This window comes from Cryptomeria japonica, chromosome 5 (assembly GCF_030272615.1).
Source record: "Cryptomeria japonica chromosome 5, Sugi_1.0, whole genome shotgun sequence".
Taxonomy (NCBI): domain Eukaryota; kingdom Viridiplantae; phylum Streptophyta; class Pinopsida; order Cupressales; family Cupressaceae; genus Cryptomeria; species Cryptomeria japonica.
Window position 1 is genome coordinate 688,761,587 of NC_081409.1, and position 20,209 is coordinate 688,781,795.

The 20,209-nt window shown below is 33.1% G+C and overlaps 1 protein-coding gene across 1 annotated transcript in view; it reads right to left on the bottom strand.

Moving 5' to 3' along the window:
- Window positions 1-9,324: 9,324 nt before the first annotated feature.
- LOC131040741 (signal peptidase complex subunit 3B) overlaps window positions 9,325-20,209 on the bottom strand; it is a 107,211-nt gene continuing 96,326 nt past the window's right edge. Inside the window, exons 5-6 of the mRNA XM_057973693.2 lie at window positions 10,276-10,362; window positions 9,325-9,849 (exon numbers count right to left, since the gene is read on the bottom strand). Of these exons, the coding sequence (XP_057829676.2) occupies window positions 9,724-9,849; window positions 10,276-10,362 (213 nt within the window). The 3' untranslated portion in view covers window positions 9,325-9,723. The remainder of the gene's footprint in view (window positions 9,850-10,275; window positions 10,363-20,209) is intronic.

Genomic DNA, 20,209 nt, shown 5'->3' on the forward strand with positions numbered 1-20,209 from the left:
CATTGGAGCACAAGAAACATGGACCACATGTTGCTAAAATTGGCTCTTATCAATTGTAGTTTGTCATTTGTTTACTTGAATATGGGCAGAAAAATCTTCCAACATATAACAAAATCAGATAATGAAGATGGCCTAGCATCCAATTATATCCAATCTTATATAGAATCTCATGTTGAGTTGGACAAAATGTCTCTTATACAATTATCACAAAAGTACTCATATAGAAGTCAGTGCAAAAAGGAGAAATGGACATGGAGAAACAAAAAGAAATTGTCAATGTTCACCCTTGTTTTATAGAACCTCCAAATGAAGACAAAAAAAAATGAAATTTTTTGTTGGAGTGGACTCCTCCTCTACCAACTTTTCCATAATATACCAAATGAAATTGAAATTACAAAAAATAAACAATACTAAATTGGAGGTTGCTAAAAGCAACAAAATACAACCCTTGGCACATTGATAGAATAACTAACAATTCTACATCTAAAAGTGGAGATGACAATGATGACAACAATCTACAACATTAAAATCTTATAGACCTATATGAATGGGGGTTATCCCAAATGGGTGCAACCAATAATTTTAGAATGGATGAGTTGCAAATGTTAGGAAAATGAAACTTTGATGTCAACCACAGATAGAATGAAATCAGTGTTTCTGACCAACTGCATAGCACTGTTGTGGAGTTTATATTTGTTGCAAAATCACAGAACGATGATGTTGGCTTCCAATCATTAATAGAAATCATATCAAAAATTTTGCTTGCTCTTAAACAACAATTGGCATTGGATATCATCATCCAGCATCATAGTGCACTTTGTCAAATGATGCCTCTAAGAATGCTTATTCAAGGGACCGTCGATACTAGAAAGTCATTTTTAATAGATGTATTCGAACATCTATAAATGGCTCTACATATACAAAGGAAATCCCGTTGATTTTTCTTCCCCCCATAGGTGTTGTTGCCTATAACATACAGGAAACAATAATCCATACGTCCCTTCGTATTTGTATAAAAGAAATGCATCCTTTGCAGGGGTAGTCTTTGACAACATTTTAGGAATAATTCAAATATTTCAAATACATTGTAATTGATAAAATGAGCTTTTTGAGCCCAAAATTGTTGCTTAAAATGGATAGTCGTTTATGTGAAGCATTCCTTAACAAAAAAGATCAAAGTTTTGGTGGTTTCTCTCTTATTCTTGTTGGTGAGCTTGGTCAACTACCACCAGTGTTATATAAACCTGTATATGTGTCACATTCAAGAGCATTAAGTTTGTGGTGGACTTTCACAATAGTCATTACGTTGGACACCATTTTTAGTCAACAAGGACAAAGCAAAATTCAACAAATATTTCATACTATTCATAATATAAGAGATGCTCAACTTATTGAGGATGATTGGAAAAGACTTATGAAACTCGAAAACTTTCTTTTAAATGCATAAGCAAAAAAAGAATTTGACAGCTTGATCCACCTATTTGCAACTAATGATTTGGTTGTACTGCATCACAGTAAAATGTTAAAATAGTTAAATGTTCTGATTGCTATTAGTCTTGCTCAAGTTGGTCGACAAACATCCATTGAATCTATTGATGATGAACAACTACAACCAGAGGTTTGATTCTGTATAGGTGAAAAAATAATGTTAACAACCAATTTTTGGATCCAAGCTAGCCTTATAAATGGATCATTGGGAAAAATCAAAGCAATTATGTATGACAACAATTCGAACCCACCAGATCTAGCATTTTTGTTGTTGATGATGATTTTGATAATTATATTGGGCTAGCACGAAATATAGAAAATCCAAAAAGCGTACCAATTGCTTCAATAACACAAGTAAATTGTACACAACTTTCGTTGACTATGGCATGGGAAATTACAATACACAAATCCCGAGGCTTTGCACTAGATAAAGTTATAATTGATATTGGGAAAAATGAAAGACAGAGCCTAACATTTAAATCTGTATTGAGAGTTAGGACAATTCAAGGTCTACACATTGACCCACCATTCTCTTTTGATAGATTTTCTAAAATGCAAAATAATGATTACACTACCATCAAGAAAAAAGAAGGGGCTCGTTTATGATTGTTGTCTTCTTAGCAAACACATCATCGAAGCAACAATGAGTCAACACAAAATTTGTATTCCTCATCATATATTTAAATCTTGGCAGAGTAAAGCACATTGTTAAGATGAAGGATCAACATTATCAGACTAAGTTGCTACTTTCAACTATATTGTCAGTTCCTAGAGATAAAAACATTATAGAATTCAATTGTAAATTGATCATAGAAAGCACTACATTCAATCACCTTGGATCAAAAGACACTTGTGATATTTTGAATTTGTACTTGAAACCTATACATAAAGAATTTTATTTTTTTTGAATCTGTCATATAGACTTAATATTATTTTTATCTTTGTTGTTAGTTGTTGCCGAATAATAGGTAATTTTTTATTTCAAATTATCTGGTTTGCATATGTTGCAATGGATATGTTTCTAATTGTACAAATAGCAAAAAAATTATACAAGTTTAACAATTAGAATTATTTAAAGATTATACTGTAAATGGATACAAAAATTTCTATCCTATCAATTAGTATGTTGTTCACAGAACATGTATTTTATTATTGTGTTCACACAACAAGTATTATCTCTATTGATATTTGTCGACATTTTTTTTTTTCTTTCTAAAATTCTAACGTTGTAGTTTAAGCTTCAATTTTTTTATTTTGTATGGATTTTCTTTCTATTAACTTTGTGCTTGTGCAATAAAATTTAGTCTTATCGGTTATAGTGACATACATGCTCACCATTATACATCGATTGTTTCCAATTGTCTAAAGAATAGGTAATAAATCTTTAAGATTCCTATGTTTTAATCCTATTTTTTTCCATATGCCTTTCGTCTAACAATTAAACTCATTTTACTTGATCTGTGTTAGAAAACATGTTCTCAAATATATACTCAATCACAGGCTAGAGAAGTGGTGGTTCCATATTAAATGTTTTACAACTTGCTTTTCCTTGTTACTTGATATTTGACTTTGCACCTTTTAGTTTTTTCCTTCTTGTTTCTTGCTAACACTTTGTTCCTGACACATACATTTCACTGCTTGCATTTCCACGTTGCAAACAAAACCACATATGTTTGTTGCTTCCATATATGCTTGTGCAAATTCAATTTGTGGAACTACACACTACTTTTATCCCTCATCGAAACACAGATAATTATTGATTCATATTTACATGGTTTTCATTTTTTACACAAAATAGTGTTTCATTTTAAACTTCTTTATCTCACTTTTCTTTTCAGTTTTGTAGGTCTTGATTTAATAAGCTTTTCATATGTTGCTTTAAGGTCTCTTAGGGTATCATTCGCTTGTATAAATACAAGGTATAGTCACTTCGAGATTAAATCTTCTACTCTTATGCTTGTCCGCATAAACATGTGTTAACAACTTCATTTCCTTTATTGCAGATAAATACATTTAATTGTTTGTATTTATAAATAAAAATATATGTACTCTAAGTTAATACTCAATATATGTACTATTTTCCAAGCATTTATTTCACAATTCAATGAGTGGAAGATTGCCAACAAGTTTTGAGGAAGTTAAGAAATCAGATTGCACTTGATCTTTCTACCAACAAGTTTAGTGAGAAAATACCTAGCTCACTTGCCCATCTTTCCAACCTTTGTTTCCCTGTAAATCATTATTTTCTTGAGCCTTGATTATCCAACCAATGATGTCTTCTATTATTGGAAATTTAAGAACTTGAAGCATGTCCCTAATATATAATTTCATAACTTAAATTTTTCATAAACGTCTGAAACAATCAACTAAGTGACTCTTTTCCAACAGGAGGATCACTCTCAAGATTTGGATACACTAAGTAATATAAGTTCTTCACTTGATTGTATCTGTTAAGATATGATATAAGCTACTGGTAGATATACATGTATTTTGTGTGGTTGAAATGGAGGAAATTTTATAAAATCACTGTGAATGATAGGTGATTTAACGTTTCTGTTTTTGGGTTTCTCACAGTTTATTGTGTTCTTGCTTTGGATTTTTTGTCAAACAAACATTAAACTGTGTGAATTTATCTTGACACTGTGTCTCCTAATTAAACCTTCCATACTCACATTTTTATGAATTTGATACCCATTTCATGCTCGTGCAGTTTATTCATACAAGATATATAAAATGCAAATTGTGGAGATTCAATTTGTGGAATTGCACTCTAGCCTTATCCCTCATTGAAACACAAGTAATTATTGTTTCATATTTACGTGGTTTACATATTTTAAGAAAATAGTGTTTTATTGTTAATCAATTTATCTCATTTTTCTTTTTCAGTTTTGTAGGTCTTAATTTTATATTTATGAATTTCATACCCTTTTCATGCTCACGCATTTTATTCATACAAAATATATAAAATGCAAATTGTATAGATTCAATTTGTGGAATCGCACACACTGCTCTTATTTCTCATTGAAATAAAGGTAATTATTGGCTCATATTTACATGGTTTTCATAGTTTACGCAACATCATTTCATTATTAACCTCTTTATCTCATTTTGCTTTTCAGTTTTGTAGGTCTTAATTTTATATGCTTTTCATATGTTGTTGGGGTCTCCTTAGGTCTCATCTACTTGTACAAACACAGGTTATAGCCACTTCCACATTAAATCTTTTGGTTCATATTTACATGGTTTTCATATTTTAGGTAAAACAACATTTCATTGTTAACCGAGCTTTATCTAATTTTTCTTTTTAGTTCTTTAGGTCTTAATTTTATATTTATGAATTTCATAGCCTATTCATGCTTGTGCATTATATTCATACAAAATATATAAAATGTAGATTTTGCAAATTGAATTTGTTGAATTGCACACTACTCTTATACCTCATCGAAACATGGGCAATTATTGGTTCATATTTACATGGTTTTCATATTTTAGGCAAAACAGTGTTTCATTGTTAACTGCTTTATCTCATTTTTCTTTTTAGTTTTGTACATCTTAATCTTATATGTTTTTCATATGTTGCTAAAGTCTCTTTAGGTCTCATCTCCTTATACAAACACAGGTTATAGTTGTTGAAATATGTAGCGACGGTTGGATGATTCTAAACTGTTCAAATGTCTAAATGGCCTAACGACCTTAGACATCTGAAAGTTAATTCCTTATTTCTATCCTTGATTATACATCACTGCAAATTAACATTCTGGTCACAGATTATATTACTATATGATCGATTTTCTTCAATCATCATCTATATGAGTATCGAATTATGCATACCATTGATTCTATGTACAATTGATACTTGCTTATATTATCGATCATACATAACATCAATGATATTAACATAATCGGTGTGTGTGTGTGTGTGTGTGTTGAGATTAATGTTAGTTATCATAACATTGTATCGATTATATTAATCATGTCGATTACATTGTTAAGCGATGCTTATTGTTATCAAGGGTCATATCTCCACATAGGAATCACGACTCTATGTGGAACCATGTCGGTTCCATATAGAGTCATGACTCTATGTGTGACTGACCGAGCACATATAATACCAATACTATTGCCTTCAGTTTGCTAAAAGATAATGTACTAGTTCCATATAGAGTCATGACTCTATGTGTGACTGACCAAGCACATATAATGTACTGGCTGCAGTATGTAGATTTAATAATCTACATCAAATTATTATTATTCAAAGATAGTGAATATTTAAACCCTACAGGTCATCATAAATTGAATTAATTCCAAACTGTTATACAAAGTTAAATAAGAATAAAATATTTGCTAAACTACATCTGATCAAAATTCTAACAATAGCCACTTCCAAATTAAATTTTTTGGTTCATATTTACATGGTTTTCATATTTTAGGCAAAACAGTGTCATTGTTAACTGCTTTATCTCGTTTCCATTTTCAATTTTGTAGGTCTTCATTTTATATGCTTTTCATGTGTTGTTCGGGTCTATTTAGGTCTCATCTTCTTGTACAAACACAAGTTATAGCCAATTCCAAATTAAATCTTTTACTTTTGTGCTTGTCCACATAAACATATGTTAACAACTTCATTTCCTTTATTGCAGATAAATAAATTTCATTGTGTATTTATAAATAAATGTCATTGTGTGTATTTATAAATAAATGTATATATACTCTAAGGTAAAACTAAGTTCAAACTCAATATGTGTGCTATTTTTCAACCATTTATTGCGTAATTCATTGGGTGGAAGCTTGTCAAAAAGTTTGGGGAAGTTAAAAACTCTTATTTCCCTTTATCAAACTAAACTGGCAACAAGTTCAATGGAAAATAGCCATCTCACTTACCTATCTTTGCAACCTTCATTTCTTGTAAGTTATTATTGTCTTCAACCTTGATTATCCAAGTAATGATATCTACCATTATTGGAAATTTAGGAGCTTGAAGTGTGTCACTAACATATATTTTCATAACTTCATTTTTTTAGAAATGTCTCAAAGAAATCAATTGAATGGCATTGTTCCAACACGAAGATCGCTATCAAGATTTGGATACAATAGGTAAGAAAAGTTCTTCACTCAATTGTATCTCTTAAATTATGATATAGGTTATACATTAACATCCATATGACTAGAATTTTATTTTATGTTGTTGCATGGTATCTTATGCGATAAAGTTTAAGGGCAAAACGGGGCTCTACAATGGTATTGTGCACAAGCCATTTTGAACAATGCAATGAAATGGAGAGCATTGTGACTTACGATTACTATTAAGAAATATAATTTACCTTCTAGACCTACCTTACATGTTGGACAATCTGAAATGAGCACTCATACATGTAATTTTGATTTGTAAAAGATATAATATTAATGTGTGTGCAATTATGAGATGAAAGATAATATTCATCAAACCAAAATAATGACCTACTCATGAGATGAAAGGTTAATTGAGCAAGAATAATTATTTAGGGTATCTTAAAAAAAAAGATACATTTGCATGCACATATAAAAGCACAAATAGCTTGAATTCGTCATCTTTATTAGTAAAAGTACCATACAATTATGGTATTTTTTATATATATCACAAATATTATTAGTAATATTAATGAGTGTACAATTATGCTATTTCATATATACATCACATATATGCCTTTGGATATTACTTATACATAGACACATTCACATGTGTGTGTGTTTGTGTGTAATATCAATGAGTGTACAATTATGCTATTTCAGATATGCTTTTGGATATTACTTATAGACACATTCACATATATGTGTGTGTGTGTTACAAAATAAAAGATTAAATTATTATTCTATTGTACAAAACCAAATATATGCATGAGAAATTTGTCTTCAATATGACATTTAAAAAGAAGCAATCATGACAATTTTCAATACCAAAAAAATATTTGTTTTGTTGCATATAAACACGTTTTGATTTTTACTTTTTTACCTTCCAAAAATTTCAAATCTTACATTTATAAATGTGTTTATGCATTTAACTAATAAAACCTTTTATAATCTTGTGGTGAAAACATGCATAAATTCATTTCAACTTTTTAATAATTTTGTTTGTTTTGGTTGCAACAAAACAAGTAAAAAACAAAACATGTTTATATGCAACAAAACAAAAAAAAAATTTTGCATATAAAAATTATTTGTTTTGTTGCATATTGTTCCTACTATGAAGTTATAATTGTTTCTATTTACCTTTCTATCTCTTTTCCCACTTTCACTTCATCTTCATGTAATTCAAAACCACGTGCCTATCAGCTACATGTTGCATGGCAAAATCATGTGGCTGCTAGTATGGCCCATTTTAAACCAAGTAGCACTTAAGTGACAGTATTTAGTTATACATTTATCACACCTTATGTTAAAACTGCTTACCCTCTTCATTTAGATATGCAGTTCCCTTGTTTGCAAAGTGGGGTGTTGCCTCATTCCTTGATAATTGAAGTTTTTTAAGGTTGATTGTCACCCTCTTCTCTTTTTATTTTTAAAACTGAAATTTCATTGAAATTATTATTTACACTTAAATAAATGGAATAGTTGGATCTTCTCCAAATTTCTCAATCGTTTCTTTCAAATATAGGATCTGTTTCGTTTCTTAGAAAAAAAAAATGAGTAGTTGTAAATAACTCCAAGGCATTTGATGTTGGGTAGAGATTTCATTCTATAATTTTTAAGGTTGAGTTGTCACCCTCTTCTCTTTCTATTTTTAAAAATGAAACTTCATTGCAATTATTATTTACACTTAAATGAATGAAATAGTTGGATCTTGTCCAAATTTCTCAATCGTTTCTTTCAAATATAAGATCTGTTTCATTTCTTAGAAAAAAAAGAGTAGTTGTAAATAGCTCCAAGGCATTTGATGTTGGGTAGAGATTTCATGCTATAATTTTTAAGGTTTGAGTTGTCACCCTCTTCTCTTTCTATTTTTAAAAATGAAACTTCATTGCAATTATTATTTACACTTAAATGAATGAAATTGTTGGATCTTTGTCCAAATTTCTCAATCGTTTCTTTCAAATATAGGATCTGTTTCATTTCTTAAGAAAAATGAGTAGTTGTAAATAGCTCCAAGGCATTTGATGTTGGATAGAGATTTCATGCTATAATTTAAAATTTGTTACAAATTTTATGAGCGTGTAAGTCATCCCTAGAAAAAAGGCAGTTCCTTTATACATAGGAATTTGTTAACCGCATAAAATATCATCAAATGATCCCTGAAAATGCAAGAAGAACAAAAGCATATCAACTCTCTTCTTATCTAAAAATCTCTTTAAATGTAAATCCAAAACTAAACAACAGTCCAACCCCATCTGATAATAAGATAACTACAAACCGCAACCAAATTTATTTGCGACTACACCTGTGGATTTTCAACTACAAAATTGTCTATAGGAATTGCAAACATCTGCCTTCCACGCCGATTGATAAAAGATTATGCATGTATTCTCTTTCACCCCCATTAATTTGGGGTTAAATCAAGAAAGTCTTCTTTACTAGTAGCGGCAGAGTAGCATTTTGCATCCTTCTGCAAGTCATCTTCATCGCAATGCAATTCTCTGAATATGAAAAGAAACAATGAGCAATAAAACTGCCTTCCAAAGTCATGTTAACTTCTTAATTTCTACATCAATATCTGTGCTGCTGTTTAGTCTGGCATCTATATCGCATTTATGTTTCATCTACCTTGGGGATGTGATCATTGCAGACAGGACCCGTTAACGGATGAGTGGAAGTGATGGTGGGGTTGTAAATCTTCCTAAATTTAATTTAAAAACACTTCATTCAGATAATTTAAAAGAAAAAAAAACTGGTATAAACAAAACCTACATCAAATGAGAAAGACAATGAAATATTCAGCAACCCTTTTTGGGGGTTATCTTCCAATGCAACTCTACTACTTTTGCATATTTTTAACTGTTAAATCAACTTCTAATTAGTTATGTAGCAATTATGTGTCTATATTGCTTTTAAAATAATGAAAATCTCCTCTAATAACTTAGAAAATTGTGTTAAATATGTATATGTGTTCTTTATGAATGTTGTATCCAGCCATATCCATATTGGGGGTTGTAAAATATGGCCATATTCGTATCCCATACCGTATCCGTATTTGCATCTGCATCCGTGTCCATGCAATTTTGATGTTAGTATCTTAACCGCTGGAATCAGTTTGATACATCAATGCTATCTGTATTCCTCTGGCAGACGGAAACCTGATATCACTTTTTTGTCAGCAAACATATAACCTGTCTTTGGCATAACATGCCAGTGCATTGTCAAATTGAGCTCTTTGCCACGTAGATTGCTCCCCTGCAAGCAACGGTGGCAGAACATAATTATTCAAGATTCATAAAAAGAAAAGAGAGCAGCTGAAGAGCAAAATGGTTCAATCAATTGCACAAACAGAGACGGGCATTCAGCGAATTCTTCTGTCCAAAATATGTTCTCATTACAGACACTGGATATCCGATAGACGATATCAAGAATTCAAATTCAGACAAAAAAAATTGGAGGATATACCCTGCCTATAAAGTCAAACCAGATAATATCTATAGGTGGGACAAGATATTAGCATTACATACCACCCAACCTGCTTATGCTTAGTGCTTCTAATTAAGATAAGATTATATGAAAATGAACCATGCCTTTCCTTGATTGTCCGTTCTTTGCAAATGCTATATAATGCACAGATACTTAACAAGGGCAACCATAAAAGAAAGCTTCTTAGAAGCAAACCTGATCCACAAAAGCATATTTATTTGTTGTATGAATCCAGAACTTAGCATTCTCCTTTGAAGGTATGATACCATCCCATAGAGAAACCTGTTTTAATGGGATTCACAAAGTCCAGGTAAACATGTTTTAGAAACGTTTGCACTCTAGATGTCTTATTCAGCTTCAAAAAAGTTCACTGGCAAATACAAAGAAATACAAAGAAACTAAGTTAATTGTAATTGCCAAACAAAAGCAATGAATAATCGAAATAAAAAACGGGCTGTAAAAAGTAACTTCCGGACCATAAATAGAATTTAGTAATACACGTAACTGCCAACACCAAAAAGTAATTTCTAATGGATTCATGTAAAACGTCACTTGATAAACATCCACCTAGAGATGTATATTTTATACTTAATCAAATGCTCAAATGTAGAAGATCATAGAGTTCAAAGGCTTAAATAGCACCCAAGTTGCAGCAGTTCAGCCCATTTCAATAACCTGATTCAACCTATTTGTAGTGAAGACCTCTGAATACTTAACATGTGGATATACATCATAATTTGGTTTCTCTATCCTAAAAGATGCATTCAAGCAATGAATGTAAAGATCAGTACACGATGCAATTCCATCAGGTATACCATGGGAGCTCATCGTTGAGTAGTATTTGCACACCCAAACATGAAGAAATGATTTTCCTTTCTTGGGGTAGAGCTTATTGATTTGGGGCCACTTTTGATACATATCATGGACCTACAATCCAATACTCCCTGGCTCAATCTTGACACATCATGGAGCCACAATGCAATAATAAGATGTATATGAGGCCACAACCCAACAATAATGATAGCTATTGATCTATATCGATAAGGACCTGAGAGCAAACAAATAAATAAATATGGAGCTAAAACCAAGTATACACCAAAGGAATGCACACCCTTTAGCTATGAGTTGGAGACACCATAGCATCCCCTGCGTACCTTGACCATCCCAGGGACATTTAAATTTCCCCAACAGCCATTCATTTTTATTTTAAAAAAGCCCTTAGAAGACTTTTCTTAAATTGCAGCCTCTATAAATTTATATTAGAAAATACTTCAGGTATAGAAAAACATTGTCTTGGACTATTGGTAAACAGAGCAACCTTAATGAGTTCCTTGACAGTTAGTGGTTATTGTAGACTTGTGAGAATTAACTATAAGCCATAAACCATATCCCAGAAGGCTAAGAATATACTGTGATTCAGACAACTGATGTGTAAAATCAAGGTATGAAACAAAGGTTACCATGCTATTGAAACCTATACAATTGTACATGTAGTTTCAACTTCATGAAGTGGTTATTCATTCCTGTTAAGATAACTCACCTTACTTAGCTAGATAAGGACTCATTTGGCTTATTCTTTAAACTTCAGCGCTTGGTGCTTTTGGCTAGATAATGACAAAAAAGACTTGCCTAATGCTTCTGCAATATGATATTTTTTAATTCTTATTGTGCACATAATCTTTGTACTTGACGATAGTGTAGTGCATTCCCTTACTGCCATCACACAAGTTTGCCATGGGTTTTCTTTGGAGTGGATCCTCGAGACAAAACAAAGGGTTTAGAACTCAGGGGCTTTTGTCACCAAAACACCTGCTGACTATTGAATTTCCAGATCTAATAATGTAGATCCATCTGTTTGAGCAAGTTTGATATTTTTGCATGGGACCCACCACCCATATGCATCTTCAAATGCAAAGAAAAACATGTAAACAGATATTTCCAAGCAGTCACCTTCTCACCTCACCTTTCTGATCCACTCATAGCCTCTTACTTCAAAATGCCCTCCGCTCAACCTTGCATACACAAAATCCTCCAAAACAAGTATACACAGGGGCCTTTTAAGGGGTTGACATCGATTTGATGTAGCATCCCTAGTTCCCAAGGGAATGTGATTTGCCTTTGTAGCGCAGTCTGGGATTCGGGATGTAATGGGGACTGCCCAAACTTTAGAAAAATCCATCAAAACCCTCGCTTCCCTTCTTTCAGCTTTAGTTGATCGCTTGCTTTTCACCTTATACCATGGTTAATTCTGTAGAGGGGAAGCCCTACCGGTTGTTGAGAGAAACCCTGAATCATGATTGTTGAGAAACCCTTGTGGTTATGTCGTTCGTCGAAATGCAGAGCCATGTATTTTTCAATTTTTTTTTTAGAAGAGCCCTACCCCAATCTAACTTTTAATGTTATATATATTATATATTAATTTTTAAAAAAATTTAGAATTTGTTAAATATTTGTTTGGTGGATCTATGAAATAAATTTGATAAGAAAATTTAAACATGCTAAATATTATTTTAACGTGCCTAAAAAATTTCATTCAGATGGTGGATCCTGAAAAAATTGCTAATAAGATGTAAATTTTCCAAGCCAATTAGATTGCAGAAAAATAATTTTTATAATTTAGAAACTTAAAAATCATGCATCTTAACTTTATAAAAACTAAAAAATATAGACCAAAACAAAAATACATAGTTCTAATTGGTGGAGAAACAATTGAATAATAATGAGATAAAAATAAATAATGCAATCAATTGCAATAGTACTAACCTAACGACAAGTACTGATAATAAAAAGGAAAAAATAAGAAAATGCCAAGTGAAATGAATTGATTATGTGTAAATTAAATATAATAGATAAACGAATATACAGGGAGAATCCCCAAGCTATATCTTTTGGATACATTAAGAGTTCAAACATGGAACTTAATAAAATGGTTAAGTATAGAACCAAATTCTTGGAGTAAATATTGTTTTTCTTTCCTTTCATATCACAATTATATGTTTTATGTATTAAAAGATGATATTTATTTTTAAAAATGAACAAACAATTCTTTATAAAACTTTTTGCTCCAATCTCTTTTAATGGTCTCTCTGTATAATTTATTATGAATTTTATGTATGATTATACTATTGGGATTAAGGTGTATTAACTTTATAGTCCTAACATTGGTTACTAATCCAAGAATCTAAAATCCCTAAAGAAAGAGCGAAAATGATTAAAATGTTTAAGTTTCGCGGGGCGCATGGAAATAGTTTTGATGGTGATTCAGGGGGAATTGTTATCTTTTGGAATCTAAACTTTATTAAAGGTGAACCATTTTTTGAGAGTATCGATCATGTGGCTGCCAGATTTACCCATATCTGAGATTTTTTTTTTTGGATCCAATCCAATATCTATTCCCCTAATGGGAAAGGGTCCAGAAATATTTTGTGGCAAGAGCTTGATGCCTTTCGTAGAAAATTTATTAATGAAAACTGGATTGTCATGGGAGATTGCAATAACCCTCTCTAGGATAATGAGAAGTTCATAGGATCCCAGGTGAATCTATAAAGTAAAATGGTTCGTCAAGACTTCATTAATAACCAAACGTTGATTGATTTGGAGCTACAAGAAGCCTCCTAGACCTGGTCAAATCGAAGAATTGGTAAGGATTTGATTCAAGTCAGATTGGATAGAACTTTAATTTTTGATAAATGGTTGTTAAATTATTTATGTTCCTTAAAGGCTCTCTCTAGGGTGGGCTCTGATCACTTTCCTATAAGTTTTGTGGTGGATCCTATTTTAGCAAACATGAATTTCCTCTTTAGATTTGAACGTATGTGGCTTTCCCACCCCCAACTCCTTGAGGAAGTTAGGAAATGGTGGAATGTCTCTGTCTTTGGGACAGCTATGAGTTGCCAAGAAATTGAGGGAATTCGAAATAAAGGTTAGAAGATCCAATAAATAAACCTTTGGTAATATTTTTGGTATCAAGTCTTAGTTACAACTTGAACTTAAGGAGGTACAAGAAAAAATACAGCTAGAGGGATACATTGTTGACTACAAGATGAAGGAAAATGAGTTGCTCATGAAGATTCATGACATAATATCTAAAGAGGAAGAATTTTGGAAGAAGAGATCCAGGGCTATTTGGCTTTCAGTAGGAGATAAAAATACCAGATATTTTCACATGACTACGCTGAAACATAGGGCTAAAAAATAGAGTCTCTTGCATAGAGTACAATGGTAGCTGCTTTGAGAAGGATGAAGATATTAGAAGACAAGTTGTCCTTTTTTTCAGTAATCTTCTCTTGACGAATGATGGAGTTAATCATGCAATGCAAGATCATCTTTCAGATGCTATCCCTAGACTTGTTAAGGAAGAAAATAACGAGATGTTAATTGTTATTCCATCCAAGGAAGACATCAAGAGTGCTACATTTTTTTTTGAAGTTAATAAGGCTCTATGACATGATGGATTTCATATGTTCTTCTTTTAGTGGTTCTAAGAGATTGTGGCTGATGATGTGGTGAATGTTGTTAAGGAGTTCTTTGGTTCAAGACGCTTTCTTAAAGAGCTAAATGCCACCTTCCTGGTCCTCATCCCTAAACACCTTGGAGTTGTGCACTTTGAAGCATTCAGGAATATAAGCCTCTACAATTATTTCTAAGGTTCTGACCTCAAGATTATTTAATTATTGTTTCCTCCTTGATCTCTCCTTAACATAATGGCTTTGTTCCTGGAAGGCAGATCCTTTATTCAATTATTAATGTCCATGAAAATATTCATTCTCTCTTGGAATCTATGTTTGAGGGATTTCTTCTCAAGTTAGACATTTTGAAAGCTTATGATTGTGTTGAGTGGGACTTCTTACTCAAAATCATGAGGGCGTTTGGCTTCAACAATAGAGGCCTTTAGCTGATTGGTCAACTCATTTCCTTAGCTTCCTTATTCATCATTTTGAATGGGTCTTCTTAACATTTCTTTAAGAATTCAAGAGGGCTAAGACAGGGTGACCCCATTTCCCCTATTCTTTTTACTATTATGGAAGAAGGCCTTGGTAGGAACCTGACAAGGATGGTCAAGTAGGGATCCCTAATGGGTTTGAGGCCTTCATCCAGTAATTTGGTTTGTTCTCACCAATTGTTTGTGGCTGATACCATGTTGATGGGGAAATCTACTGTGGCTGAAGCTAGGAATATGAAAATAGCCTTGGATGATTGTCAGTCAGCGTCCGGTTAGATGGTTAATAGATAGAAAAGCTCTTTATTTTTCTTCAACACTCCAGAGCCTAGGCAGAATAAAATTGCTAGAATTATTCGATGCAGAGTGGATTCAATACCATCTATTTATCTAGTTTTTCCCCTGGGTATTAAACCTCCTAACTCCTGAAATTTATTGATTGATAGATTCAATAAAAAGTTAGCTGGATGAAAAGGTTCTCTTCTTAGTCAAGCAAGTAAAATTCACCTTCTTTAAGCTACTCTTCATAATCTTCCTATCTATGCTTTAAGTCCTTTTAAAATTTCTTTTAAATTTGTCGAGGCCATTGAAAAAGTTCAAAAAAACTTTCTTTGGTCTAGTGTGGAAAGAAAAAGAATTCTGCTTATTGGTTGAGAAGTTGTTTGTAGACCAAAAAAATGTGAGAGGTCTAGGTCTCGGGATAATTAAAACCATGAATAGGGCTCTCCTTGCTAAGCAAATCTAGAGAACTTTTTCCTCTAATAGTGAATGGAACGATATTTTAAGGAGCAAATATATGGCCAATACTGGATCTCTTAAGACCTTTCTTGAATCTACAATTTTGCCTTGTGGGTCAGTTCTCTGAAATGATATGGTTAGAGGAAGGAAAATTATTAAAATGGGAGTCAACTGGAGTATAAGAAAAGGGAATCATGCTAGGTTTTGGGAAGATGGATGGATAATGAAGGAGCCCTTAAATTATTATGAAAGCTTCAATGGGTGGGTTGATACTTGCAAGGCTTTCTATGGGACTCATGTTAAGGACCATTGGAGGAATGGTTGATGGGTGGATCTTTACCAGATCAGCATGGATCTAGCACCGATTCAATCTTCCTTGTTGGTTGTTCATATGGGGTCGCATCAATAGGATGATATTTTAGTTTGGACTCCTAACCCAGCTGGCAGCTTCTCTACCTCTTTCGTTGTCTCGTTGATGTCCTCTTCTCCCATACCCCCTCCCTTTTGGGCTAAATCCTAGATCAAACACTTTATACCTAAGGTTAACATTTTCTGTCGTGGAAAGGTTATTTTAATGTGGAAGGAGAATGGATATGAGGTGAAAGGTCAAGTAGAATCCTCAAGGAGGAAAGAGAAAGATCACTACACATCGTGCCATTTTCTCGATTTTCACCATGGTACTTTCCCAAAGCACATGTTTGCTAGGTTTTCACTATAGCATGAATGAATTATCTTTAGTTTTTTATTTATTTATTTATTTATTTTCCTTTTTTTTTTGGCAAAAAGCTAAAAATACATTATGAATAAGAAGTACAAAGAAACATATACAATGATGAAGGATTTCCAAATAATAGTGGACATGACCACCCAAAAAACATGAAGGACCCAAAGAGGCCTCCTAACAAACCTGCATAACAAAGAGATCCACAAGAAAAAAATGAGGAATCATAGAAAGAACACCTTCACCCTGCATCATACCAAAGAAGACTAAATAGATGAGGATCTTTATCAGCTGATAGAGAATCCAAATCAATAACACACCAACCACAAGGAGAATTTGATTCCCATTTAGCAAATAAATCAGCGACCCTATTCCACTCATGGGAAATATGAGTAAAAGAGATAGAATTGAAGCAAGAAGATATCTGCCAAATTTGGGCAACTAGAGATGAAATTTTCCAATAAATTCTCTTAGAAGATGGATTAGTATGGAGAGAGACCAAAATCATCGAATCCAACTCATAGATAGCATGATTCCATTGTAGCTCAAGAGCTCGTTGTAAGGAAAATACGAGAGCACAAGATTCCATATGATTGTTTTCCCAAAACCTGTTCCCATTAAAAAAAAGAATTGCATAGCACCATTACTACCCCTTCCAACACCGCCAATTCTCATAGGTCCAAGATTCCCATGAGAAGAACCATCAGTGTTTATCTTAAGAATATTACAAGGAGGAAGAGTCCAATGACCATCTTTGTTAATCTAACGAGAGGAATGACAAAGAGAAGTCCAAGAAAGAGAGACAAAATTATCAAGAAGATGCTCAAGCTACAAATTTGAATCACCATAATATCAACAGGGAAAAGATCCCTATCAAGAGAACACTTTTCCATAAGGGTCTCTTGAACAGACTATAGAAATTTGGACCAAACATAATCAATAAGATGCTGATGACCCTGAAAAATCCTATGATTTCTTTCCAACCAAACCTACCAGAGAAGAAAAGTAGGACCAATTTCCCAAGAAATTTGAAGAATAGAAGCCTTCGTAGGAGGCTGACCCAAATGTTTCCAGAAGTCAATCAAAGATGTAGGATGAATAATTGGGTTATTTCAACAATTCCACCATAGAGACCATGACTGCAATGCAAAAGTACATTGAAAAAATAGATAAGCAGAGTCCTCACCATTACACCCACAAAGAACACACTTTGAAGGCCCTTGAAACCCCCATTTACAGAGGTTATCCCAAGTCAAACACTTATTTTGACTAAGAAGCCAAACAAAAATGTTACATTTGGGCCAACAAAATTTATTTCAAACTTGTTTCCAACAGGGGAAAGGTTCCAATCCAAACTTATCAATTTCCAATTTCTTATAACCATTGGCCACCAAGTATGCACATGCAAAGCTAAAACCCAAAGCTAAAATATCATTGCCCCCTGAAGAGGAGAAATATCTTTATGTCAAAATAGAAGAGAGAAGCACACAGAAAGAAACATCTCCTCCAAGGGGCCAACTAGACATATCCTTCCACCGATGGATGGGGGACAACCCCAAAGAATAACATTCCTTGAATTCAGAAACCCTACTCTAGCCAGCATCAATGAAACTATGACTCAAATCCTGAAGAGAAGGAAAGTTAGATAGAAAAGGAGGATAATTGTCCCAAGAATTAGACCAAAAAAGAGTTGTATTACCAGAGTTGACAACCTAAAAAAAGACAGGCCCGTAGTTTTTTTGCTTCTCTTTTTCTATGACAAATTTGCATGCATGTGAAATTTGGGAGTTGTAGAGTTGATTTTTCCTCAACTCCAATATGGTATCATAGCTCCAAATCTGCATGCCCCTGTTCTCTTCATGAGAGATTTTGGGCCTTGTTCTTCAAATCTGTGTATTCGGGGGTTTGTGCAGTTGTTTTTTTCCATTTCTTGGGGTAGCTGATTTTTTGGTATATTTTAGTGCCAAAAGGATCTCACAGTTAGATTCAGAAGGTTGATTCCATGAATTTTGATATATAATTTGCCTATTTTCGGTGACAGGGGCATCTGGGGCATGATTTTTTATTGGCACGTTTTTCGCGGCACAAAAATCCGTACGGATGTACTTGCAAATGCGTCAGAAAATTTTCATCAAAAAAAAAAAAATACCTTCTTTATGCCCGACAATAGAGGTTTTTTTCTTTTGGTCGTAACTTGTCATACGGAGGCGCTTTTTCAAAAACCTTATATCATCGGAAAGCTCTTTCGGAGCTCTATCCAGATCTGGATGTTTGAAATTTTGATTTTTTTTTTTATGACGTTTTATGATGTCAAAGCCAGAGGTTCCCTTTTTGCATTTCGGGAGACATCACTTGAGCATTATTGGAGTTGAGAAAAAATCAACTCTACAACTCCCAAAAATCACCTGCATGCAAACATGTCACAGAAAGAGAGAAGCAAAAAATCTATGGAAGCTAGAATTCAAAGATCCAGAAAAGAGGAGTCATATTGATTGTGCAAAAAGAATGCAATTCAATAATTACAGTTGTTATGAAAATACAAAGAGAGAATCCTTATAAAAGGATACTCGAAACCCTAAAGTTGAAAACCCTAAGGAATTATAAGATTCCTAAGTTTAGATTAAGCATAAAGTATAATAGACTAATAATTAAATAAATAATTATTAGTTAATAAAAGATTACTCTAACACCCCCCATTACGATGAACTTAGGGAGTAGCTAAGAAACAACTAAGGACTAAAAACCATGTTAAAAATGCAAGAAAGCAACAATGGGTCCCGGAAACTAGACCTGATGAGGTACCCAAGTACAATAAAATATTTGCAAAGTGGAGTAAAAGGAGAAAACCCTGTGGGAACAAAACTCCTCTCCAATAAGAGATGAAAACAAAAGTGAAGGACTAAGAAGCCTCCAAACAAGAGTTTTCCAGAAGATAGGAACAAAAAAAGCATGAAGAACACCACTGAAGCATGAAATAGTTGCAAACACTATCGAAGAGTAACTGTTGATCTGAAGAAGCTCCACTGAAATAGAACATGACCTGGTAGAGAAGACACTACTTGAATCAGATGGCAAAAAAGGGCAAACAACTAAACTCAAAGATATAGATGGCATGAGACACCAAAGCCTGAAGAGCTAATCAATCAAACCAAGGAAGCATTTAAACAACAGGACAAACCTTCCCATAATGTGGAAAAGGGAGAGGGACAAGTACACTGAAAAGAATGACCAACAAGAACTGCATGACGAAGAACCAGGAACATCTAAGGTGCAGAGAAAAAGTACATAGTGTCGTGGAAGGAACACTCACTTGACACACATCATGAGGCAAATGTCGGGGAAGGAACACTCACTGGACAAAGGTAGATAGAAAACACAAGGGAAACATCAACTCCTTAATGGCACTTTATAAGTAGTGCATGTACAGTAAGGCACAAGATGTGCAAGATCTCAAGTAGACAATGCATGATGGCACTTTATCTCAATGCGTTTACATAAATAAAATGCTACAATGATAAAAAGAGACAAAAAACTAGAAATAGAAAGAATAACAAAAAATGAGACATCCTACTCAAAGAAAGAGATCCCAGGACCTGAAACATCCAAGATATTCACCAGAGTGCTGAAAAGCAAAAAACTAAATAAATATACTTGGATTAGAATCTGGAAAGAACACGCATATGACTAGAAAGTACACAGAACAAGCTTTCCAATAATATAAAGTGTTCAAA